The sequence below is a fragment of the Artemia franciscana genome, unplaced genomic scaffold, assembly GCF_032884065.1.
Source record: "Artemia franciscana unplaced genomic scaffold, ASM3288406v1 Scaffold_1300, whole genome shotgun sequence".
In the NCBI taxonomy this organism is placed as follows: Eukaryota; Metazoa; Arthropoda; class Branchiopoda; order Anostraca; family Artemiidae; genus Artemia; species Artemia franciscana.
In genome coordinates, this window is record NW_027062787.1 from 62,361 (window position 1) to 89,148 (window position 26,788).

The 26,788-nt window shown below is 33.4% G+C and overlaps 1 protein-coding gene across 1 annotated transcript in view; it reads left to right on the top strand.

The window, feature by feature from the left end:
- The window catches only part of LOC136042445 (chloride channel protein 2-like), a 75,173-nt gene extending 48,390 nt beyond the window's left edge, over positions 1-26,783 (top strand). Inside the window, exons 11-14 of the mRNA XM_065727409.1 lie at positions 13,527-13,690; positions 15,962-16,085; positions 20,442-20,663; positions 22,735-26,783. Coding sequence (XP_065583481.1) covers positions 13,527-13,690; positions 15,962-16,085; positions 20,442-20,663; positions 22,735-22,986 — 762 coding nt within the window. The 3' untranslated portion in view covers positions 22,987-26,783. The remainder of the gene's footprint in view (positions 1-13,526; positions 13,691-15,961; positions 16,086-20,441; positions 20,664-22,734) is intronic.
- Positions 26,784-26,788: the final 5 nt, after the last annotated feature.

Consider the following 26,788-nt stretch of genomic DNA (forward strand, 5'->3'; position numbering starts at 1 on the left):
AGGTTAGTGTTAACCATCAAAGGTTACGAGCATGAGAAAATTTGCCTAATGTTCGAAGAAAGGGGGAAAGACTCCTAAAAGCCATATAATCTTAATGAAAATCTTAGCATCAGATTCAGCATATCAGAGAACTCTACTATAGAGGTTTCAAGCTCCTATCTACAAAAATGTGGAATTTCGTATTTTTTTTACCAGAAGGAAGGGGTGATCGTATCGACTCATTGATACTATAATTTTGGGAAACAGTTCATTTGAACAAGAATTAAAAGTTCTAATGAGCTTTTAAGTGACCAAAAAATTGTAGGGCAACTAGGCCCCTTCCTACGCCCCTTTTTTCTCAAAATCGTCCAATCAAAATTTTGAGATAGCCATTTTGTTCGGCATAATTAAAAGGCTGAATAACTATATCTTGGGAGATAGTTGCCCCTGGGAAAAGGTCTTTAAGTTACAAAATGTGCCTATTGTTTACGCATGTATTTGTTATTGGGAAGTATGCATACATTTTTCGGACAGGGTGGGGAGGAGGGATTTTTCCCTGTTGGTGTAGGCAGACTAATATTTAAAAAACGATCAGAAATTAAACAAAAAAAGTTTTTTGAACTGAAAGTAAGGAGCAACATTAAAACTTAAAAAGAACTGAAATTATTGCATATTATTGCATATGAGGCTCAACACCATGCTCTTCACGCTAAAGTTTGAATTTTGTCCCAATTCCTTAAGAAAGACTCCCGAACTACTAAAAATTTCAGCGTAAAGAGCGAGGTGTTGAGTAAGAGCAACCCCTTTCACATACGTAATAATTTCCGTTCGTTTTAAATATTGTTGCTCCTTAATTTCAGTTGAAAAAACTTTTTTTTATTTATTTAATGCTATGATAAATCGAATAAAAAGCTATGTGAAAAAATAAGAAAATTCACAGCCAGTGAAAGCAGTAACCGTGATGCAGTTTGGTTGGGAAGGTGCCTCCTCGTTTGTTTTTTTTTGTTTTAGAAAATTGTTGTTTTGGTTCATTTCAGGGAGTCCACTTTTTTTTATTCTTTTGGCATTGTCTACAGGTGAATGGAGGTCTTGGTCGAAAAATTTTAATTTTTTCCTGTTTTTCACAAGCTTTGAATTCTCCTCATTTTTTCTTTGTCTTTTTTCCTTTTATTACCTATAATAGCCAGTGCGATCTCACTACTTATTCAAAGAAAAATTCGCCAATATTTTTGTGTATTCATTACAGTATTATCCTTTCCTAATATAGGGCGTCTTGTTGATCATTTTTTTACTTGTGGATTAGTTAGTAAAAACTTGGCTGCGATAGTTCGAGACCTGTAAAATCAGTCAGTCAAAATTCTAAATAAAGTTCAATAGTAGTACCATAAGAGGTTCAGCAGTACTTAGTTGAATTTAAAAAAAGCGAAAAATATTTTAGTTTTGGTTTGGTATTTTCGTGATTAGATTTTTGCAAACACTTAAGGGCTTTTCTGGTGATTTGTTTGACACTGTATCTTCTATCCCCAAACTTTTCGAGATAAAGAAGGATCGTTTTGAAATCTCCATGAAAATTAACGTTGAAAAATTCATTGTTTATATTTCGTGTTAACGTTGGTTTGTTTACGAACGTTAATTTATGGGAAAAAGTTGGATAATCTAATTTTCATTTGGGGAAATTTGGGAAGCCCGGAAAACTTGGGCAGGGTGGAAGCACTGGTTCTTGATAAATGTATATGCTCTAAAGAATCTTTTCTTGTCGAAAAATTGATTTGTGGCTCTATCATTAGAAATTATCCAGAGATAGAAACATTATATATATATATATATATATATATATATATATATATATATATATATATATATATATATATATATATATATATATATATACCATCTGTTTTAACTACGTTAAAACTTGCGAATATACAACATTCTTCGCTGTCCCATTATCTGTGCATATAAATAGATTGTCAGGTTTACCGACTCTTGAACATGCAGTATATAATTGTCCATGGGGAAAAGCAATCCGTATTCAGATCTATACCTCATTATTCTAAGCTTTGTTGATGGTGATTGCTAATCGAACATTCCCTGTGCCCCGATCGTGATTTATATATCCCCCTTGTGCTCCCCGGCGTCCCCGTTGTAGTTGTGTCCCTGTGTCCCGGTCGTCATTTATGTTCCCTGTGTCTCGGTCGTTATTTGTGTCCCGGTGTCCCAGTGTGTAATTTCTCTTTGAGTGTCCTGGTCGTCATTTATATTCCCTGTGTCCCGGTCTGTAATTTCGTCAGTCGACAAACATGACCGTCAGTCGACAAACAACTTCATGACGGCATAATGCTCAATCCTTATAATGACGTCAGTCAACAAACATGACGTCAGTCGACACAGAAACATGACGTCAGTCGACAGACACACAGACAAACAACTTATTTTTATATATATCTATATATATAAAAATAAGTTGTCTGTGGATCTGTGGATCTGTGGATCAGGTGTGACGTCGTGTTTGTCCGCATATGACGTCTGAATTATTTCACACTAATACAAAAGAAGAAAAAAACTAAAAAAGGTAAAAACTACAAAAAAAACTAAAAAGAAAAAAAAACTGAAAAAGCTAAAAAACTAAAAAAAAACTAAAAAAAGGTAAAAATCTAATAACTAAAAAAAAACTGAAAAAAATAAAAAAAGGCAAAAACTACAAAAAAAATAAAAACTAATAAAAAAACTAAAAAAGCTAAAAAACTAAAAAAACTAAAAAAAACTAAAAAAAAGGTAAAAAACTAAAAAAAACTAAAAACTAAAAAAGAAAAAAACTAAAAAAAAGGAAAAAACTGAAAAATAAAAGAGAAAAAGAAAACTAAAAAAATATGAATAAATATATATAAAAATAAGTTGTTTGTGGGTTATGTCTGTCTGTCTGTCTGTCGAGTGACGTCGTGTTTGTCCGCATATGACGTCTGAATTATTTCACACTAATACAAAAGAAGAAAAAAAACTAAAAAAGGTAAAAACTACAAAAAAAACTAAAAAGAAAAAAAACTAAAAAAGCTAAAAAACTAAAAAAAACTAAAAAAAAAGGTAAAAAACTAAAAACTAAAAAAAACTGAAAAAACTAAAAAAAGGCAAAAACTAAAAAAAAACTAAAAACTAATAAAAAAACTAAAAAAGCTAAAAAACTAAAAAAACTAAAAAAAGGTAAAAAACAAAAAAAAACTAAAAACTAAAAAAGAAAAAACTAAAAAAAAGGAAAAAACTGAAAAATAAGAGAAAAAGAAAACTAAAAAAATATTAATAAATATAAAAAATATAAATATAAATATAATATAAATTAGCAATCAACAAAGCACCGAGACACAAATGACGACCGGGACACAGGGAGTATAAATGACGACCAGGACATAAGTAAAAAAAAAAAACTAAAAAAACTAAAAAAATGGTAAAAACTACAAAAAAACTAAAAACTAATAAAAAAACTAAAAAGTCTAAAAATCTAAATAAACTAAAAAAGAAAAAAAAGAAAAAAGGAAAAAAATAAAGGAGAAAAACAAAACTAAAAAACGAATGTATATACAGACCGGGACACCGGGATACAAATGACGACCGGGACACAGGGAATATAAATGACGACCGGGACACAGGGACACAACTACAATGGGGACGCCGGGGGGCACAGGGGGATATAAATGACGACCGGGACACCGGGACACAAGGAATATAAATGACGCCCGGGACACTCAAAGAGAAATCACAGACTGGAACACCGGGACACAAATGACGACCGGGACACAGGGAATATAAATGACGACCGGGACACAGGGACATAACTACAAAGGGGACGCCGGGGTGCACAGGGGGATATATAAATGACGATGGCGACTCAGGGAATGGTCGATTAGCAATCACCATCAACAAAGCTCAAGGGCAATCATTAGAATCATGAGGTATAGATCTGAATACGGATTGTTTTCCCATGGACCATTATATGTTGCATGTTCAAGAGTCGGTAAACCTGACAATCTATTTATATGCACAGACAATGGGACAGCAAAGAATGTTGTATATTCGCAAGTTTTACGTAGTTAAAAACATATATATATATATATATATATATATATATATATATATATATATATATATATATATATATATATATATATATATATATATATATATATATATATATATGGTTTTAACTACGTAAAACTTGCGAATATACAACATTCTTTGCTGTCCCATTGTCTTTGCATATAAATAGATTGTCAGGTTTACCGACTCTTGAACATGCAACATATAATGGTCCATGGGAAAACAATCTGTATTCAGATCTATACCTCATGATTCTAATGATTGCCCTTGAGCTTTGTTGATGGTGATTGCTAATCGACCATTCCCTGTCCCGGTGTCCCGGTCGTCATTTACATCCCCCTGTTTCCCCCGGTGTCCCCGTTGTAGTTGTGTCCCTGTGTCCCGGTCGTCATTTATATTCCCTGTGTCCCGGTCGTCATTTGTATCCCGGTGTCCCGGTCTGTATATACATTCGTTTTTTAGTTTTGTTTTTCTCCTTTATTTTTTTCCTTTTTTTTTCTTTTTTAGCTTATTTAGATTTTTAGATTTTTTAGTTTTTTTATTAGTTTTTAGTTTTTTTTTCTTTTTAGTTTTTTTGTCCCGGTCGTCATTTATATCCCCCTGTTTCCCCCGGTGTTCCCGTTGTAGTTGTGTCCCTGTGTCCCGGTCGTCATTTATATTCCCTGTGTCCTGGTCGTCATTTGTATCCCGGTGTACCGGTCTGTATATACATTCGTTTTTTAGTTTTGTTTTTCTCCTTTATTTTTTTCCTTTTTTTTCTTTTTTAGTTTATTTAGATTTTTAGATTTTTTAGTTTTTTTATTAGTTTTTAGTTTTTTTTTCTTTTTAGTTTTTTTGTAGTTTTTAACTTCTTTTTAGTTTTGTTAATTTTTTTTTTACTTATGTCCTGGTCGTCATTTATACTCCCTGTGTCCCGGTGCTTTGTTGATTGCTAATCGAACATTCCTTTTGTCCTGGTCGCTTTCTCTTTGAGTGTCGTCATTTATTTTTTTCTTTTTTAGTTCTTTTAGTTTTTACCTTTTTTAGTTTTTTTTAGTTTTTTAGATGAAAATTTTTTTTAGTTTTTTCCTTTTTTTCTTTTTAGTTTTTTATTGGTTTTTACCTTTATGTTAGCTTATTTTTCAGTTTTTTCCTTTTTTTTTAGTTTTTTTTTATTTTTTATTTTTTTTATTTTTTTACCTTTTTTTAGTTTTTTTAGTTTTTTTAGTTTTTTAGCTTTTTTACTTTTTTTATTAGTTTTTAGTTTTTTTGTAGTTTTTGCCTTTTTTTAGTTTTTTCAGTTTTTTTTTTAGTTTTTTATTGGTTTTTACCTTTATTTTAGCTTATTTTTCAGTTTTTTCCTTTTTTTTAGTTTTTTTTAGTTTTTAGTTTTTTTAGTTTTTTACCTTTTTTTAGTTTTTTTAGTTTTTTTAGTTTTTTAGCTTTTTTATTTTTTTTATTAGTTTTTAGTTTTTTTTGTAGTTTTTGCCTTTTTTTAGTTTTTTTAGTTTTTTAGCTTTTTTATTAGTTTTTAGTTTTTTTTGTAGTTTTTGCCTTTTTTTAGTTTTTTTAGTTTTTTAGCTTTTTTATTTTTTTTATTAGTTTTTAGTTTTTTTTGTAGTTTTTGCCTTTTTTTAGTTTTTTCAGTTTTGACGTCACCTGATCCAGTTTTTTCAGGTGACGTCACCTGATCCACGATCCACAGATCCACAGACAACTTATTTTTATATATATAGATAGTTTTTTTTTTTTACTTATGTCCTGGTCGTCATTTATACTCCCTGTGTCCCGGTGCTTTGTTGATTGCTAATCGAACATTCCTTTTGTCCTGGTCGCTTTCTCTTTGAGTTTCGTCATTTATTTTTTTCTTTTTTAGTTCTTTTAGTTTTTACCTTTTTTAGTTTTTTTTAGTTTTTTAGATGAAAATTTTTTTTAGTTTTTTCCTTTTTTTCTTTTTAGTTTTTTATTGGTTTTTACCTTTATTTTAGCTTATTTTTCAGTTTTTTCCTTTTTTTTAGTTTTTTTTTATTTTTCATTTTTTTTAGTTTTTTACCTTTTTTTAGTTTTTTTAGTTTTTTTAGTTTTTTAGCTTTTTTACTTTTTTTATTAGTTTTTAGTTTTTTTTTGTAGTTTTTGCCTTTTTTTAGTTTTTTCAGTTTTTTTTTTAGTTTTTTATTGGTTTTTACCTTTATTTTAGCTTATTTTTCAGTTTTTTCCTTTTTTTTTAGTTTTTTTTAGTTTTTAGTTTTTTTCGTTTTTTACCTTTTTTTAGTTTTTTTAGTTTTTTTAGTTTTTTAGCTTTTTTATTTTTTTTATTAGTTTTTAGTTTTTTTTGTAGTTTTTGCCTTTTTTTAGTTTTTTAGCTTTTTTATTAGTTTTTAGTTTTTTTTGTAGTTTTTGCCTTTTTTTAGTTTTTTTAGTTTTTTAGCTTTTTTATTTTTTTTATTAGTTTTCAGTTTTTTTTGTAGTTTTTGCCTTTTTTAGTTTTTTCAGTTTTGACGTCACCTGATCCAGTTTTTTCAGGTGACGTCACCTGATCCATCCACAGACAGACAGACAACTTATTTTTATATATATAGAAGATATATATATATATATATATATATACTAGCTGTTGGGGTGGCGCTTCGCGCCACCCCAACACCTAGTTGGTGGGGGCGCTTCGCGCCCCCCCCAAGCCCCCCCGCGCGCGTAAGTCGTTACGCGCCATAATAGTTACGCGCCATTGTAGTTGTGTCCCTATGTCCCACCTGTGAATATAGATATATATATATATATATGGTTTTAACTACGTAAAACTTGCGAATATACAACATTCTTTGCTGTCCCATTGTCTTTGCATATAAATAGATTGTCAGGTTATCCCCCTGTTTCCCCCGGTGTCCCCGTTGTAGTTGTGTCCCTGTGTCCCGGTCGTCATTTATATTCCCTGTGTCCCGGGTCCCGGTCATCATTTGTATCCCGGTGTCCCGGTCTGTATATACATTCGTTTTTTAGTTTTGTTTTTCTCCTTTATTTTTTTCCTTTTTTTTTCTTTTTTAGTTTATTTAGATTTTTAGATTTTTTAGTTTTTTTATTAGTTTTTAGTTTTTTTTCTTTTTAGTTTTTTTGTAGTTTTTACCTTCTTTTTAGTTTTGTTAATTTTTTTTTTTACTTGTGTCCTGGTCGTCATTTATACTCCCTGTGTCCCGGTGCTTTGTTGATTGCTAATCGAACATTCCTTTTGTCCTGGTCGCTTTCTCTTTGAGTGTCGTCATTTATTTTTTTCTTTTTTAGTTCTTTTAGTTTTTACCTTTTTTAGTTTTTTTTTAGTTTTTAGTTTTTTTAGTTTTTTACCTTTTTTTAGTTTTTTTAGTTTTTTAGCTTTTTTATTTTTTTTATTAGTTTTTAGTTTTTTTGTAGTTTTTGCCTTTTTTTTTAGTTTTTTGTCCTGGTCGCTTTCTCTTTGAGTGTCGTCATTTATTAGTTTTTTCCTTTTTTTTTTTAGTTTTTTATTGGTTTTTACCTTTATTTTAGCTTATTTTTCAGTTTTTTCCTTTTTTTTAGTTTTTTTTTATTTTTTATTTTTTTTAGTTTTTTACCTTTTTTTAGTTTTTTAGTTTTTTTAGTTTTTTAGCTTTTTTACTTTTTTTATTAGTTTTTAGTTTTTTTTTGTAGTTTTTGCCTTTTTTTAGTTTTTTCAGTTTTTTTTTTAGTTTTTTATTGGTTTTTACCTTTATAGTTTTTTTAGTTTTTTAGCTTTTTTATTTTTTTTATTAGTTTTTAGTTTTTTTTGTAGTTTTTGCCTTTTTTTAGTTTTTTCAGTTTTGACGTCACCTAATCCAGTTTTTTCAGGTGACGTCACCTGACACATCCATCCACACATCCATCCATCCATCCATCCACAGACAACTTATTTTTATATATATAGAAACGTAGTTAAAAAGATATATATATCTATCTATATTCACAGGTGGGACATAGGGACACAACTACAATGGTGCGTAACTAATATGGCGCGTAACGACTTACGCGCGCGGGGGGGCTTGGGGGGGGCGCGAAGCGCCCCCACCAACTAGGTGCTGGGGTGGCGCGAAGCGCCACACCAACAGCTAGTCTATATATATAAAAATAAGTTGTCTGTCTGTCTGTGGGTCTGTGGATCTGTGGATCAGGTGACGTCATGTTTCGGCTGACGTCATGAAATTAGTTGCCGTCATTTTTGTTATGACGATGCTTAGTATATTGTAAAACACATTAATTTGGTTAATAATATACCATTTAAAACACCAAAATGAACATGCTGGAGTAGTCACTCGGTGAGAGAGGGTGTCAGAACGGAGAATGAAGGTCCCAGGTTCAAATCCTGGTTAGGCTAAAAAAGGTAAAAAACTAAAAACTAAAAAAAAAACTCAAAAAACTAAAAAAAGGCAAAAACTACAAAAAAAACTAAAAACTAATAAAAAAATAAAAAAGCCGAAAAACTAAAAAAACTAAAGAAACTAAAAAAAGGAAAAAACTTAAAAAACTAAAAACTAAAAAAACTAAAAAAAAGGAAAAATGAAAAATAGAAGAGAAAAAGAATACTAATAAAATTAAAAATAAAAATAAAAAAAAATAAAAATGATAAAAAGCTAAAAAAAGGTAAAAACCAATAAAAACTAAAAAGAAAAAAAGGTAAAAAACTAAAAAAAAATTCATCTAAAAAACTAAAAAAACTAAAAAACGTAAAAACTAAAAGAATTAAAAAAGGAAAAAAAAAAACTAAAAAAAGGAAAAAACTGAAAAATAAGCGGGATATAAAACAGGGGGATATAAATGACGACCGGGACACCGGGACATAAGGAATATAAATGAATCAGAAAATACAACTCATGTTTCCAAATGACGTCGTTTGGAGCCCAAATTGAAAATCCAGATCAATTTATGTCTACTTTCAAAGTAAAAGGGCAAATTTATCATAGAGCAGGGTCTCTTCTACCATTCTCAGGCGAGAATCATAAATTTTTACAATTGTACTTCATCAGTGACAGAAATTCTGAATTGAATGCACGTTGCGAAATTTCTCCCAACATTGAAAGGACAATCGTTTCCCAATTACAACATCTTTTCCACGAAAATAATAATTTAGTGTGTCTGTTCAAAACAGCCATCGATTTGATGCCAACTTATACGCATAAAATTGTTATTTCCGCTGACAAAACGCCTCCTGGCCAACATGTGCGTAGATACAATGCTCCAACTATCGACAAAGTGGCCATCGTTATGGTCGGTGATCAGTTTTTACCTCGAGATATTATTCTCAGGGTTTCCACCACACGTGCTACAACTAAAAATAGGCCTACCAATAATACTTTTAAGAAATATAAACCCACCAAAGCTTTGCTATGGCACTCGACCTGCCGTAAAAAAAACAATGGAAAACCTAATAGAGGCCACAATCTTGACAGGGCCTTTTGAGGGTGAGACTGTTCTTATTCCTCGCATTCCCAAGATTCCAACGGATCTGCCTTTTCAATTTAAAAGATTGCAATTCCCAATTCGATTAGCATTTGCAATCACCATTAACAAAGCTCAAGGTCAATCATTAGAGAAATGTGGTATAGATCTTAATACTGATTGTTTTTCCCATTGACAATTGTACGTTGCATGTTCGAGGGTCGGTAAACCTGACAATCTATTTATATGCAGCGACAATTGGACAGCGAAGAATGTTGTATATTCGCAAGTTTTACGCAGTTAATTTGTATTTTATCTATCTATCTATCTATCTATCTATATAAAAACGAGTTGTATGTATGCATGTTTGTTTGTTTGTAAAAAGAGCGTTTGCATATGATGTCATTATTAGTACATACGGCTTTGTATATGCAGAGACAATGGGAAAGCCAAGAATGTTGTATATTCGCAATTTTTACGTAGTTTAACTCCTGCAGACGAAATGAATGCTTGCCTAAAAAATTCTAATTTATAGGCACACGTAAAAATATTAAAATTAACTACAAATATGCGTGTCCGATTGCAAAACGATGACTCTGGTCAAACAGTAGACTCAATTTCAGGACGTATACAACTACCTGCTGATTTCTGTAATTTAGTGACGTCCAAAAATGAATTGATTGAAAAAGTATTTCCGAATATTCTAAAAAATTATAAAAATAATAAATGGCTAAGTGAAAGAGCGATTCTCGCACCCAAAAATATAGACGTCCACGAAATCAACAATATTGTTTTGAACAAGATTCGAGACCAGGCAGTCCTTTACAAGTCAGTCGACACAGTTTTGGAACCAAATGAAGCGGTTAATTATCCATCTGAATTTTTAAATTCCATAGATCCTTCAGGGTTTCCACCACACGTGCTACAACTAAAAATAGGCGTACCAATAATACTTTTAAGAAATATCAACCCACCAAAGCTTTGCAATGGCACTCGACCTGCCGTAAAAAAAACAATGGAAAACCTAATAGAGGCCACAATCTTGACAGGGCCTTTTGAGGGTGAGACTGTTCTTATTCCTCGCATTCCCAAGATTCCAACGGATCTGCCTTTTCAATTTAAAAGATTGCAATTCCCAATTCGATTAGCATTTGCAATCACCATTAACAAAGCTCAAGGTCAATCATTAGAGAAATGTGGTATAGATCTTAATACTGATTGTTTTTCCCATTGACAATTGTACGTTGCATGTTCGAGGGTCGGTAAACCTGACAATCTATTTATATGCAGCGACAATTGGACAGCGAAGAATGTTGTATATTCGCAAGTTTTACGCAGTTAATTTGTATTTTATCTATCTATCTATCTATCTATCTATATAAAAACGAGTTGTATGTATGCATGTTTGTTTGTTTGTAAAAAGAGCGTTTGCATATGATGTCATTATTAGTACATACGGCTTTGTATATGCAGAGACAATGGGAAAGCCAAGAATGTTGTATATTCGCAATTTTTACGTAGTTTAACTCCTGCAGACGAAATGAATGCTTGCCTAAAAAATTCTAATTTATAGGCACACGTAAAAATATTAAAATTAACTACAAATATGCGTGTCCGATTGCAAAACGATGACTCTGGTCAAACAGTAGACTCAATTTCAGGACGTATACAACTACCTGCTGATTTCTGTAATTTAGTGACGTCCAAAAATGAATTGATTGAAAAAGTATTTCCGAATATTCTAAAAAATTATAAAAATAATAAATGGCTAAGTGAAAGAGCGATTCTCGCACCCAAAAATATAGACGTCCACGAAATCAACAATATTGTTTTGAACAAGATTCGAGACCAGGCAGTCCTTTACAAGTCAGTCGACACAGTTTTGGAACCAAATGAAGCGGTTAATTATCCATCTGAATTTTTAAATTCCATAGATCCTTCAGGGTTTCCACCACACGTGCTACAACTAAAAATAGGCGTACCAATAATACTTTTAAGAAATATCAACCCACCAAAGCTTTGCAATGGCACGCGACTTGCCGTAAAAAAAACAATGGAAAACCTAATAGAGGCCACAATCTTGACAGGGCCTTATGAGGGTGAGGCTGTTCTTATTCCTCGCATTCCCATGATTCCAACGGATCTGCTTTTTCAATTTAAAAGATTGCAATTCCCAATTCGATTAGTATTTGCAATCACCATTAACAAAGCTCAAGGTCAATCATTAGAAAAATGTGGTATAGATCTTAATCCTGATTGTTTTTCCCATGGACAATTGTACGTTGCATGTTCGAGGGTCGGTAAACCTGACAATGTATTTATATGCAGCGACAATTGGACAGCGAAGAATGTTGTTTATTCGCAAGTTTTACGCAGTTAATTTGTATTGTATCTATCTATATAAAAACGAGTTATGTGGATGCATGTTTGTTTGTTTGTAAAAAGAGCGTTTGTATATGACGTCATTATTAGTACATACGGCTTTGCATATGCACAGACAATGGGAAAGCCAAGAATGTTGTTTATTCGCAATTTTTGCGTAGTTTGAAACACATATATAAATCTATCTATATTCACAGGTGGGACACAGGGACACAACTACAATGGCGCATAACTAATATGGCGCGTAACGACTTACGCGCGCGGGGGGGCTTGGGGGGGGGGGGGCGCGAAGCGCCCCACCAACTAGGTGTTGGGGTGGCGCGAAGCGCCACCCCAACAGCTAGTAGATATATATATATATATATATATATATATATATATATATATATATATATATATATATATATATATATATATATATATATATATATATATATATATATATATATATATATATATATATATATTTCATTAAGTTTATTTTTACCCATCAAAAGCTGCGAGCTTGAGAAAATTTAACTGATTTTTGGAAAAGGAGAGAAACACCCCCAAATTGATGAGTGATCTTAATGAACATCACACCAGATTCAGATTATAAGAGAACCCTAATATAGACGTGTCAACTACTGTCTACAAATCTACAAAATGTACAAAATCTACATAGAGGCGTGTTGTTTTTTTTTCTATTGGTGATCGTATCGAAAGAATGGTCCTAGAAGATCAATTTTCTAGTTCCCTTTTTAAGTGACCGAAAAGATTGGAGGGACAACTAGCCTCCTTCTCACGCCCCTTTTTTCCTCTAAAACATCTAATAAAAATTTCAGGATTGCCGTTTGATTCGACATAGTTGAACGGTCGAATAGTTATACCTCTGGGGATGGCGTGAACCCACACCCTGAGAGAAAAAGACTGTAAGAGGAAATTTTTGGGGAAGTTTTAAGCAGGGGGAAGGGAATACCCTGGCATGATTTGAAAAGACGATCTGAGATTAAATTTAAAAAAAATAAGTTATTTTTTTCAACTGAAAATACGGAGTAACATTAAAACTTACAACGAAAAAAATTTATTCCGTATATGAGGGGGGCATCCCTCTCCTCAACCTTCGCCCTTTACGCTTATGTTTTATTTTTGTCACAACTTCTTAAGAAGGACTTTTCAAACACAAGGGCTGTTGATTTCAAATCAGGAATATTTTAAAAGAAGATTGGGATTTTAGCATAAAGAGCAAGAGTTGAGCAATGGCAGCCCCACTCAAGCACGGGATCATTTCTGTTCGTTTGAAGTTTCAGTTTCGTTTGAACTTTCAGTTGAAAGAATTTTTTTTTAATTAATACTTTCATCAATGCTTCGGCTCCAGTGTAACAAAAAGGTTAATAAAATACAAGATTTGTCTCCAGTTATAATTAAATTTAATGAAACTGATATTTTCAACCTAAACTAAGGAAAACATTAAAACTTCAAACGAACAGTAATTATTACGTATGTGAAGGGGGTTTCCCCCTCCTCAACATCTCTCTCTTTACGCTAAAGTTTTTTTGTAGTTTTAAAAGAACTTTTAAACAAACAGATAAATACGCATCCGTGACTTTTCTCGTGGCTATTATATAGATAGATAGATAGTATAGATATATAGTATAGGATATATAATATAGATAGTAATAATAAAATTTTTATTTCAGCTATTTCAAATACATGATTCATCAAAGCACAAAACATCTGCTGTGCACGTTAAATCAGCAATAAAAAGGTCAAATTCATTTTGCCAGGACAAGGAAAAGAAAGAAGACAGTCAAGTCCTTTGTGACCTGACACCCAATCAAAGTCTCTCGGCTTGTGATAGCAGGTATAACGCAACCCCATCTATTATACAATGATTCCGTTGCAGGACTATTAAAGAACGAACAATCTTGTCATCGTTAGCCAGGGCACCCTTTAAGCTATTTTACCATAACGTTATTTATGGTTTTAGGTTACAATAATGACGTCCTTCTACATTTTCTATGCAAGATGCAGTTTTAGTTAAAAATAATTGATTTTATTTTAAGTATTGTGTTTTTTTCATTACAAAAGACTGAATATAGCAATTACTTTTAAAATGAGCCCTAAAAATCACTATGATGTTTCAGTGCCTCACTAGCAGTAAATAAGTAAAAAATGGAAAAAATGAGGACAAAAATTTGCCTCCAATACAAAAAAGACGACTTTCCTTGTTGTTCAAGCCATGAAACTATTCGATCATGGCGACTCCAATGATGTACTCTTTATTTTGAGATTCAAAATAATTATTTTTGGGTTGCTATTGGTCGAGACCCTGGTGTAGCACAGTGGATTTATGCTCTATATAGCAATACGGAGTCCTATGTTTGATACCCACCGCAGCAAGGTTGGGCGACAAGTTTGATCATTGTTGTTGTAAATAAGACCCAGCAACTGAAATGTCTATTTGACGCTTTTTACACTAGCAATAGCTCTGGGGGATCTTTATACTTATCCTTCTTTATCGGCCGAGGTTCTTCCTTCATTAGGTCGCAGGTACAACTCCAACTACAATATGTTCCGAATGTAAATGGAATTACCCTCCAATAAGCTTAACATCCCGTAACATTTGAAATCACACAAAAAGACTCTGTTTTTGGCCATTTAGAAAAAAAGAAGATATTCTTCATAGACAAATCCCCTTCTCCCCCAAATTAGAATCTTGAGTATGACCCTGACAATAAAAAAAAATATAGTTCATGCCAAGGTCCCTGGATATTTCCGTTTTCCTGATCTGAAATCGTTGAAAAAGAAAAAAAAAACACTTCTCCTTCACCAGCTAGAAATAAAGAAAAGGAAAATCGAATTGTGTCTCAGGCTGTTTTTATGCTATTAAGGACTAGTTATTTTTACCAAGAAGTATTCTTTATGCATATCTATCTCCTAAATATTTCTTTGAGGAAAAAAACAGTACATAATAACATTCAGTAAAAAGTGATATTTCAACTTATCGAGAACTCCTTCCTCAAGAAATGAAAAAATGAATTGTACTAATCGATAGAACTTGTGTAGTTGAAGGAGGTTGACTGTAATTTTATGTTTTATAAAAACCTGACAAATATGGTAACGGTGCTTATCGAGACTACCAGAAAAGCGCATTAAAAGAATGAGGTTAAAAATTTGTGATCATTGATCATGTCTTTCTTCATTTTTTTTTTCGTTTTTGTTTTATGCTAGCAATTGAATTGTAGATGCGAAATTTATTTTTATAAATATACGTTTATGATGAAAGGCATTCAAAATTCATATGTAGCTCTATGTAATAAATTCGAATGTCGATAAGCTTTGAAAATTATGACGTGATACTATAAAATGGGTAGTTGTCTCAGAGGTGGTCAATGGAACAAGTCAATCGATTTTCGGATCCTCATAAGAGGGTATTCGTTTTTGTCGAATGGAAAGTGACTATATCTCATTATAGAGATTGTATGCAGTAAAGAGCTTACATACAGAGGTGAAGATTTTTTTGCGTAGTTTCATAAATATATCGTTTTTTCTAACTTTTCGAGGATCAAGATAGACTTTTCAGGAGATTTTCCTTTTCTGTGGGGGGGGGGAGGCTTGGAAGATTGATGTGTGGGGTGAACTATTTTCTATCGGGTCCTCAGAGAATGGTATATTCTACGGTTGTTGTCTTTTTTTGTGCCTCTTTTTCGATTGACTCTTTGGCTATTTAAGCATAAAGGTATTCTGGCTCTGAATTTCAATATGAAAAATAAGTGACAACATCAAGGAGATTTCGACACTTTTTATAAAGATAAAAATGCCTAGCGTATCCGAAGTTCTTGATGACGCCACTACAAATCTGTTCGTAAACGAACTGGAAAATTGTTCATTGCCCGTATGAAGTGGCTCAAATTAATCAGTGCTGGTTCTATTCAAAATTTTAGTGATGAGGCTTAATGGTGCTTGCATGCAGTTCTTGGCGAAGGAGGACATTTTGTAAAGATAAGAAAACACAGTATTGTTTGTAAGAGCTTATAAGTGGTTGTGTTATGAATTGTTGGAAAAAATACCTTAGTTACCTTCACTTACATTTACCCTTTACCTCACTTTTTCTAGCTTACCTTTCTTTCAGTCGTCTAAGACAAGCGTTCGAATCAATATTCCGAGCTCGTAAGAATTCGGCCTCTGGATCAATCCTGATAACTGATCCGATTACAGAAGGGCTCGCTGGAAGCCTTGGTAAAAAGGTGCCACAGGTAGGAGGCTTTCTCAACTTTATGATTTTTTTGTGTAGCAACAAGAACTAAAATTTAAAGAAAGTGCCGAAGTGAAATAATTTATTAAATTTTCTAATATATTTGGATCTTGAGACACTAGACACAGATCTGACCTATCCACTTGTGTCAGTTAGATCTGCCAAAAACAATGTTGGACTAAACAGATAAAAAATCAATGTTTTGTCACATACTGGAAACTCTAGGAACTACAAGGTGTTGACACCAGTTTTGTGCAGATAGCTTAGATGGGCTAGAACTTTCTTATATTAGATAATAATGAGTGAAAAAAATCGTTTATGAAAACAGGGCAGCTTAATTAGAGACATTTATTCTATTTATTGTATAATGGATGGAATAATTTCAGAAAAACAATTTGTGAAGTTGCTGATAGTGTCCTAGGGAAGAGTGCTAAGACTGCAACTAGGAATATTAGTGAAAAAGCTTTAGGTTTAATAGAGAGTAGAAGGGGTTTGTATAAGAATTATCTGAGTGATAGGTCGTATGAAAACAAAAGGAATGTAAAGAAAGTGGAGAAAGCATTAAAATATGAACTAAGGAGATGTGAAGTGGAGGCCATGTCTAAGATTGCTGAGGATCTGAAAGATGCGGCTAGACGGTATAATAGTAAAATATTATACTGGCATGTTAATAAATTGAAAGGGAGTAGACAATCCGGACTAGTCCCAGTTAAAGATAGAAATGGGGTCACAATTAGTGATAAGGAAAAAGTTAAAGAAAGATGGGTGGAACATTTTGAGAATGTGCTAAACCGAGATACAGTTGCAGGAAAAGATATAGGTGAAAATGAAAAAGTTTGTGATACCTTGGATGTGAAGGAAGATTTGTTTAGTGAGGAAGAATTAGCGACAGTACTAAAACGATTAAAAAATAATAAGGACCCAGGTGCTGATAGTATGATTAATGAGTTTCTTAAATATGGTGGCTCTGAGGTTAGGAAGAAGCTACTGAAGATTATGAACATGATTTTTGAAAAAGGGGAAGTACCCAATGATTTTAGGAAAACCTTAATTAAACCACTGTATAAGAAAGGTGACAAGAGTGAGTGTCGTAATTATAGAGGCATTAGTCTGGTCTCTGTAGGTAGCAAATTACTGAGTAATATGATACTTTTTAGACTGAGAGATGCTGTAGACAAAGTTTTAAGGGAAGAACAATGCGGTTTTAGAAAAGGTAGAGGATGTGTCGACCATGTTTTCACTCTTAGGTTAATAATTGAGAAGTCCCTTCGTTGTCAAACACCTTTGGTCCTCAGTTTTATCGATTATGAGCAAGCTTTCGATTCTGTTGATAGAAGAGCGTTAACAAAGGTCTTATCGTTATATGATGAAATGAAGGTTAGCAACTGGTTTTGTATTAAATCAGGAGTTAAGCAGGGTTGTGTTCTATCCCCCTTTATATGGATCATTTTGATGGACTTGGTCTTAAGGAGCACAGGAAAGGCAATTGGAGACCATGGAAGAACGCTCCTGGACTTAGATTATGCTGATAATTTAAGCATATTAGATGAAAGTGTGAGCAAAATGAATAATTTTTTAGAGGTTTTACGTGTTCAGGGTGCTAAAATAGGCTTGAAAGTTAATGTTAAGAAGGCTAAGTCACTAAGGCTAGGAATAAGTGAAGATGAACAGGTGACATTAGGTGACGAAAAGATTGATCAGGTTGGGAGCTTCAGTTACCTTGGTAGTATTATTAGTAAAGATGGTGGGAGCAGTGAAGATGGTAAAAGTAGAATAGCTAAGGCTCAGGGTGTTTTTTCACAGTTAAAAAAAAGTTTGGAAGAATAGAAAGATAAGTCTACAAACCAAGATTAGAATATTGGAAGCTACAGTGATGACAGTGGTCAAATATGGCTCTGAAGCATGGGTACTCCGAAAAGCAGATGAAAATTTACTAGATGTTTTCCAGAGAAATTGCCTACGGATTGTTCTGGGTACCCGGCTGACTGACCGTATTTCAAACAGTAGGTTGTACGAAAAGTTAGGTTCAATCCCGCTTTCTGGGGCTATACTGAAAGAAAGGTTGAGATGGCTAGGCCACGTTCTACGGATGAAGGAAGACAGATTACCGAAGATTGTTCTTTTTGGCCAACCGTTTGGGGCTACACGGAAAGCAGGTCGTCCTTGTCTGGGTTGGGAGGATGTCATAAATAAAGATTTAAAGGAAATGGGAACTTCTTGGGAGGGTGTAAAGAGGGAGGCTTTAAATAGATTAGGTTGAAGGAGGAGCGTGCGTAGCTGTGTTGGCCTCAGGTGGCTTGGTGCTGCAGTGAGTTATTAGTAGTAGTAGTAGTTTTATACAAAACGAATAAAGATAATTTTTATCTTTTCACCAGACTGAATCCTGAGATAGTTAAATTGGGATCAAAGGGGGGTTTCAAACAGCTCATTTTTCTCTTGCTTGTGAAGTACTTACAGTTTTGGGTCAGATTCCTCCGTCCCTAACCATCGATGAGAAGCCCGAGTTGTGCACCTCAAAGTGGTATTCCAGTAGACCTTTCGACGAGTCACACACCTGACGCAGTCGAAGCCAACGTACACAGGATATCATGAGTCTTGGGAGCTGACGGTTGAATAAATTCCCACGAAACTGTGCGATGGAAAGTGCTCTTTAGTGAACTTCTAAACCCCAACATAAACATAAATGTAGAAGTGGAAAGCACTCCACCCTCGGTCTCGATGGGGCCGTACTAAATAAACACGTTTCTGCAAGATCTTGTCGAAATCCGCCAACCAAAATCTCCTGGTGAGGACGGTATTTTGCCTGAGATTTACGAATCTTCCCCTAGCCTTATTGCAAACCATCTAAAGGCCGTTATCTACAGAAATATGGAAAACCAAAAATTTCCCAAAAGAGGGGAAAATTTCAGGTATCCTCTCCGTTCACGAAAAAGGCCAAAAGACAGAGGTTGCTAATTATAGAGGGATATTTGATCACCCCCGCTACCTACGTTCATTTTATGCATCCTGATATAGGATCAGACTTCGAATGGTGATATCCATCGACATTGTTTCAACATCGAAAGAATCTAAAGTATCATAAAGCGTTCCGGCTCCACTGGCTTGGATATGTTTTGCGTCACCCCAACGACCGCCCTATTGAACGGATACTTCTTGCTGAGCCCTTATCAACATGGTATAAAAGAGAAGGAGTAAAATTTTAAAAATGAGCTGGAGCCTGCTGGAAGTTTCTGTAAATTTGGCCAGAAATGGGACAAGTGGTGGCTAAAGTTCACCGAAGAATTGCCACAAGACCGGCCATCCTGGTAGATTCTAATTCAGAAGCTTCGTTCGGTTGCTGAGTGAGGCTGAAACTCTTGGTTTTGCCGCAAGCACAAGCAATGTAAGAGACTTGTCACTTTTGCTGAAACAGTTCGGGGAACTAGGAACATAGGCTTTAACTATAAAAGGAAACATCCTGTCAATGGGCTCAAGCAACACGTAAACAAAAAAAATAGATCGTTTTTTCAGTGAAACTATGTCGATTTTCCTGTGATTTAATGCGGTTTTTCACTGCAGTTACACGCATTTTAATCTTAGTTTTACCAGTTTTTGCTAAAAGGTTAATCCCAGTTGGTAGATCAATTAAATACAAAACACATATGTCTGCGAGCACGACCTGTCTCATGAGAACAACAAGGACTTAGTAAGAATAATTAGAAATTAAACTCAGCGAACCTCCTGAAAAGAACTAGTCATTAATATTAAAGAACTATAAGTAAGGATTTTGTTCCAAAGGACTTTAATATATTAAACATCTTCGATAGACTCATCATAATATTAAAAACAAGAATGAATTAAATTTAAAACAAATGCTTCTTCAAATTGAAGTAAAGTGACAAGTAAGCACTAGTTAAACTATAACGTAAAGAATGGAGAGTTACAGTAGGTTTGACAGCTCGTGCCTCCTGATATACAGGATAATTCTAGTTCGTTTCAGCTTTAACATTGCTCTTTACTTTTATTTGAAGAAAGCTCTCATTTTTTATTTGGCAGCAATAGGAACCTAACCGACCGAATTCATGATATTTCTTTTTTTGATGAGAAAAAAACTGTTCAATTCTTTGATATGAATGCTCAAAGTTTGAATCGACTGCTTGAGCATCGTCTTTATTATCTATTTGCTCTAACAATACATTTTTGGGTTCAAATCCTCCAAATATTCCGCTCTTCAGAAATTTCATATTCGTATTTTCGACAATCTTGGACCTTAATCTTCCCTTTCAGAAACGATGCTCCCCTTAATGGTAAGGAATTAAATTCTTTAACTTGTCTTGAAAATTACCAACAGATTAATAACAGTTTCCCTGCTTTATAGATGCGAGGTATCGACTTAAATCCAGAAGAGAGAGAAGAGTGGGAGGATAAGGAACTATCTCAAACCATATGCCTCCTTGATGTTACAATAGATCCCTCCCCATTTCAATTGGTCGAAAGAACTCCACTGATCAAGGCTCATAGCATGTTTAGTATGTTGAATGTCACCCATGCTTACGTCACTGCTATTGGCAAACTAGTGGGAGTCGTGGCCCTAAAAGAGGTATGTAAGAGGCATCCTCATTTCTTTGTTTCTTCCTTAAGAATAAAATTGTCTGTATTTTGTTAAAATAAAAATAGTTTGTTAATGAGGCACCCTGTGCTTGAACTTTTTCTTGAAAGAAAAAAATATTTTCTTTTTACCAGCTTTTTTCTGTACCGAAGATTTAAATTTGACTACTTTGATTCCTGATGTAAACATATACTTCATTCTAGTGGATTCAAGTTTTCCCTTCGTTTAATAAAAATAGTAATTTAGCTGCTGATACTCTTCAGATAAAATGATTATCAAACAGAGAAAGTTCGCAACAGATTAGGCCTAATGTGGCAGGTAATGGACTAATTTTTAGCCATTCAACGATTAAGTCTGTCTTCCTTCGTGAAACACCGAGCTATCATTTTTTTTTTTTTTGCACTGGTGCCTCCCAGACATGAATACAAAAATACCTGAAATTTTGAAATTAAATACACAAAATTGAAATCCCAAATCATTCGTTATGCTTTTATCTAGTAGATTTTTTTATTTTTTCAATTACTTAAAGCAGATGCTGAAGACAAGTAGTTAATATTGATCAGAAATGCATGCCCTGGTTTAATTTTATATCTACTTGTTACATTTTGTATTTTTACATCATATTTTATATTTTTATAAATATAAAAATATCTTTTTATATTTTTCCATATAGACCTATACATATATTCGTATATATATTGCACATATATACATATATACATATATATCTGTATATACATATATACATATATTTTATGTTTAAAACATATTTTATATGATTTTTACACCAGGTGCAGGACAAATTATCTTTGTTGATGGAATCCTCAATAACAACATATACAGTCTGTTATTAACGTTAAAAACGGGGTTGCAAATTTGAGGTGAGAAACAAACTTATAAAAGGGAATAGATTTGTAAATTTTTCCTTGTTTCTAATTTTGTTTACCAGCAACACCTTAACCAAGTCAAAGACACTGCCAAACTTTTTAACCTTAAGATAAATGCCAAAAAAAAAACAAAAAGTATGTAGACCACTATATCTCCACTTGTCCTACGATACAATAACCAGGTGATAGATCAAGTCGTGGAGTTCAAGTATTGAAGTTTTACAGTTCAGGATCATGTCAGCAAGAAGGCAAGCTTAGAATCGGCCACACTAACGCTTCCTTCATGAAACTCTCTCAAATTTGGAGCAGTCAGAAGTACTCTCTCCAACTCAAGTTGAGGCTGTTCAATAGCAACGTCGAGTTCAAGTATTGAAGTTTTACAGTTCAGGATCATGTCAGCAAGAAGGCAAGCTTAGAATCGGCCACACTAACGCTTCCTTCATGAAACTCTCTCAAATTTGGAGCAGTCAGAAGTACTCTCTCCAACTCAAGTTGAGGCTGTTCAATAGCAACGTCCTCTCAACGCTTTATGTTCTGAAACTTTTTACCTGGATCAACAACTGGAAAATAAGCTCCTCGTGTTTGTAAACATTTGTTTAAGGCGCAATCAAAATATCCACTTATCCCAAAAAGTAACGAAAGCTACTGTACGACAGAAGACGTCTCAGCCTCTGATAACCGAAGTGATCAAACATAAGAAGTGGAGGTACTTTGGTCATGTGATTCGTGTTCGCAAAAGTCGACCACCGAAGGTCGTCCCTCAGTGATAGCCACGTGGTACCAGAAGAAGAGGACACTCTAAAAAAACTAAGGCAGATAGGCGCCTTTTAATAATTTTGTACTAGAATTTACTTTTTAAATGAATTATTATAATATATTGACTGAAGAATATATATTGTATATAAGATAATTGACTGATAATATGACAATACGGCTAGACACTAGTAACTATATTTAGTATATAGAAAATGATCTTCGAATAACAATAAACATGGTTGGAAATATATCTTCAGGGTGCATTAAGTATGACCTCACGACAACTCAGCCGCGAATAAATTCAAGGTCGCACAGCTCAAACTCGACCCCACATAGCTGATTTTGGAGGAAAACTGTGAATGAAGTTTGCCCTCAACTAGTTTCAAATTTTTAACTGATTTTTTCTTTCTGTTTTATAGCTCCGAAAGGCCACAGAAGATATCAACGCTGGCCTACTCAGACCTCGTCTAGACACATTTCGACTTGACAATGAGTGTGACTCAAACAAAGATACTTTCGAGACAATGCCAACCACCACAACCATTGCCAGTGACCCCTGTCCATCTGTATCCATTATCATTGAGGACGAGGAAAAAGAAGAGCCAAAAAGATCAAGTATTCGCTCATACAAATATAGAGCTTGTGATGACTCATTCGCTAAAACCGATTGATATTGGGGCTTCTCAAGGGTATCTGCTTAAAAAGTAATCACATTTAAAATCTGAAGTGCCAAGATGTAAATATGAATATCAGTAAGCAACACCAACGCTACTATCAGCTGCTGTCACTCCTATTAATGAAAAAGAAGGACCAAAAAGATGTGCTCTTTCAAAATATAGCGCTATAGGGCTAATATAGGGATATATAAAGCTAGGCTTTCACCACAGCTGAATGATATCGGTGCTCCCCAAGGCTGTTTATCTGAATGCTAAATTATATTTTATATTTCAAGTGCCAAGATATATACCCATTAAATAGCAGATAGAAAATACTACTAATCCGTATTAAATTATATCTATTTCTGTGATTAAAAAAGAAGAACCAACACAATTAAGTGTGTCCTCACATGAACACAGGAATAACAATGAGTCATTTGCCTAAAGGAAATAACAGAGTCTCTACTCGGCTACTGAGCTATTTGTCAAACTTTAGTTTTTTAACCAAGTGCAAATACATGAACGATAACAATGGCTACCATATTATAGGCCTGTTCTGGCGAGAAGTTGTTGATCAAAAATCGTGTTCCTGCGACCAACAAAGGTTTTGTCAATCAACAATATGGATGAAAACGACCCAAAACTAAAATTGTTGTTTGTCGATTTTGTTAGTCAAATATAAGCAGTAAATTACAAGGAGGGACAAAATGGAGGATTTTTGTTGTTGCTACAGTTTAGAAGAGAAAAACAATTAACGTTTTGTACAATTGTTAATTTGATCTCTTTTCCTAATTTAAGACATGATAAGGTACGTCCTTTTGAATAGCCTGTCCCTTTTCTCTCCAAAGGGCAGTGACGAAATCTTGTTGTGTTTTATAAAAAAAAAAAATTTGTTCAATTGATTTTGAAAATATTGCCTTTTATTTCCAATAAATAACAACTTGTGTTATCGTGAAAATTATTATTGATAAACAACTCTGTTCTCACGATTGTTGATCAACAGTTTGTATGCCAGAAAAGGCCATATGTGTCAGATTCCTTACCTACTGCATACATCACTGTCGATGAAAGTGAAAGTTCGAATAAGGTTGATCATAAGCGAGTATAAACATAAGATTAAAAATGAATTATTTACACGAAATTATAACCATTGATGACCTACAAAATATTTACCTTAATATAGGGTTTCAAGCGTCAAGATGTGAACATAAACAATGAAATTCGCCTCCAACACTACAAAAACAATAAAAATCAACCAATGTTAAATTGAACCAACGTCAACGTAAAAAATCAACCAACGTCAATTGAAGTTAAAAAATATGTGCGATTATTGTCTTTACCCAAAGCATATCAATCCTAATAATTACCTCGTTTCTTTTGATAGGAGCCGCATTTTTTCCAACTAGAAAATAGTAATCCCGCAAATTAGACGATTCATAATCATTGATTCATGACACAATTCATTGATTCATGATTTGCGTTTTGTCAAATTAAAGGAATGCTCACTACATAGCTTTATACTTTTATGATCCTTGATCTTATTTTAGGTTATTTGATTACACATCAAATGATATATGAGGTGTTTTTCTGTAATCCTCCCGACACCACATCATTAACCTTTAAAAGGTTAAAACAAATTTCCACAATATAAAAAAAAAAGTTTCGCAGTCAAAACAGTAGGTTAACGTAGTTTTCGTCATGGGTATTCTTCCTAGTTTGTTCTTAGCGATAATTTGTAGACTCTGTTTCTGAATGAATTAAGAAAAATATCCATGAAGCAGAAAATTATTCTGAAATAAAATTTCTACAGTAAGGAACTGTTTTTGTTTCTTGCGAGACTTCAGGGATTTAGAAGACATTAGATTTCAAACTTAACTGTAAACACCCAGCAGTAAGTAAAAAAAAACCAGTAAGTTACAGAAAATAAACAACAAAGGCCTGCTTTTTATTAAATTCAAAATCTATTTTACTAAGCTGCTCTCAAAGGTAGAATCAGCTGGGAAAGACTCTGCAACCACGCTTTGATCCTCCTCATCCAGATTACCATCGTCCTCTTCCCTTTTGGAGAAGCCTAGCAAACAGTTTTTTGGCAATTTTTCAGAAATTTTAAAACATATGATACCTTTGGTTGTAAGGACGACAATATATGCAATTTACCGGTCCCTGCCTTTTTCAAGCACCCCTTTACAGTGAAACGAATTCCTGCCAAAAATATTGTAAATAATTATTCAACCTTACGATAACTATTGATTAAAATGTATAGAGTGAAAATTGGACACAAGCTCTTGTAAATGTGCCATTCTTTTACCAAATTTCATTAATTTCATTAAGCTCTTACGACAAAGACATAATAACAAAAAGATTCGCTGTGCGTTTTGATATTAAGGTACCAATAATGCAGATGGGATCTAGCCATATGAATTCTAAAAACCATTTAGTATTCAGTAACCAATTTTTTTTCTAATCCTAGGATTTAGGGACGATCTTTATGAATTTTTATCATGGATGAAGTTCATCCATTTGCCACATTAAATTCTACAATACTGGACTAGTGTTCACTCACTCACACAAAGCAACTGACATCAGTGAATCTCAAGATTAAATTCATGAATCTCAAGTTTTAGTTTTATTTCAAGCAGGGACGTAATTTGCTATGGGGCAGGGAGGGGGGCAGCTTTCCTCCCTACAAGATTCTAGTTTGTTCCCCCCCCCTCTTAAAATTTAGTTTCTTGAAGATATTGTCAAAACTAAAATAAGCCTGTGTAATTCCAGAATCCACAGAAACGGGTCGGTTTGCAAAGCAAACTTTGCATTTGTTCTGCTATATGGCTGATTTTTCAGTTATCACTGTCATTTTCACTTTATCACTTTATTTGCGAAAATTGGCTCCAACTTTGCCCCCCCCCCCATGATTTTGACGGAATTACAAGTACCAATATTAACGAAGAGAAATTGAAGTTCTTGATTCTTGCAAATTCTTTTGACTTTTATCTGTTCTAATGGATAACTTCAATCAGTAAGAATTTTGATTAAAAATTATCAAAATGTATTCATTTATATATGGACATAGCTACGATTTTATTGTAGGAGAAAAGAACATAGACAAACAGCCTCGTTTAACCATCACTTAGAAAATATTTTTTCGTTAAAAACTTCAGTTTGCATATTTTTAAGCTTTAAAGAATGGACAAGCTACCAAACTCCCTTCCTTCTTATTTTTATTAAAAAACCAGAAGTAAAAACCCGAAAAAAAAATCGAAGAAAAACCCGAAGTAAAAACTCAAGTGTTTGTTCACCTGTCTAACATTTATTTCGTTCAGTGCTTTTTATTTCGTTCATATCCTTCAACTATAAGACAGCCGGTTTATTTATACTATAAAGCTGCTTGATTTCTTTCCCTTTTATGGTATTATGTGTAATATCTGTCATATTAGAATGTTAACTGCTATATTTAATGACTTTTCTAGTATTAGCTACAATATTATATTCTGACTCACTGTAGTATTTGTGTACTTCTGCCCTTCAATTCTTTATTACCACTTTTATTTATGAATGTGTTTACACCCTTACATTATTTGAATTTTAAAGTTAGATGAAGTCAGCGCAACTCTGAAGTTTTTAGACAATAGTCCAATTTTGTGCTTTTTATTGATCAATTAGTTGAGTATTTATTAATTTTATTGACGGTGCATTCTATTTGCTCTGTGATATTTTTTTTTTTTTTTTAATAGTAAGATAACGCACTTGTGACTACGTTTTGTGTATAATAATGTTTGAATAAATTCGCTTATGATTTTTTTGGTCGCAGATCAAATTT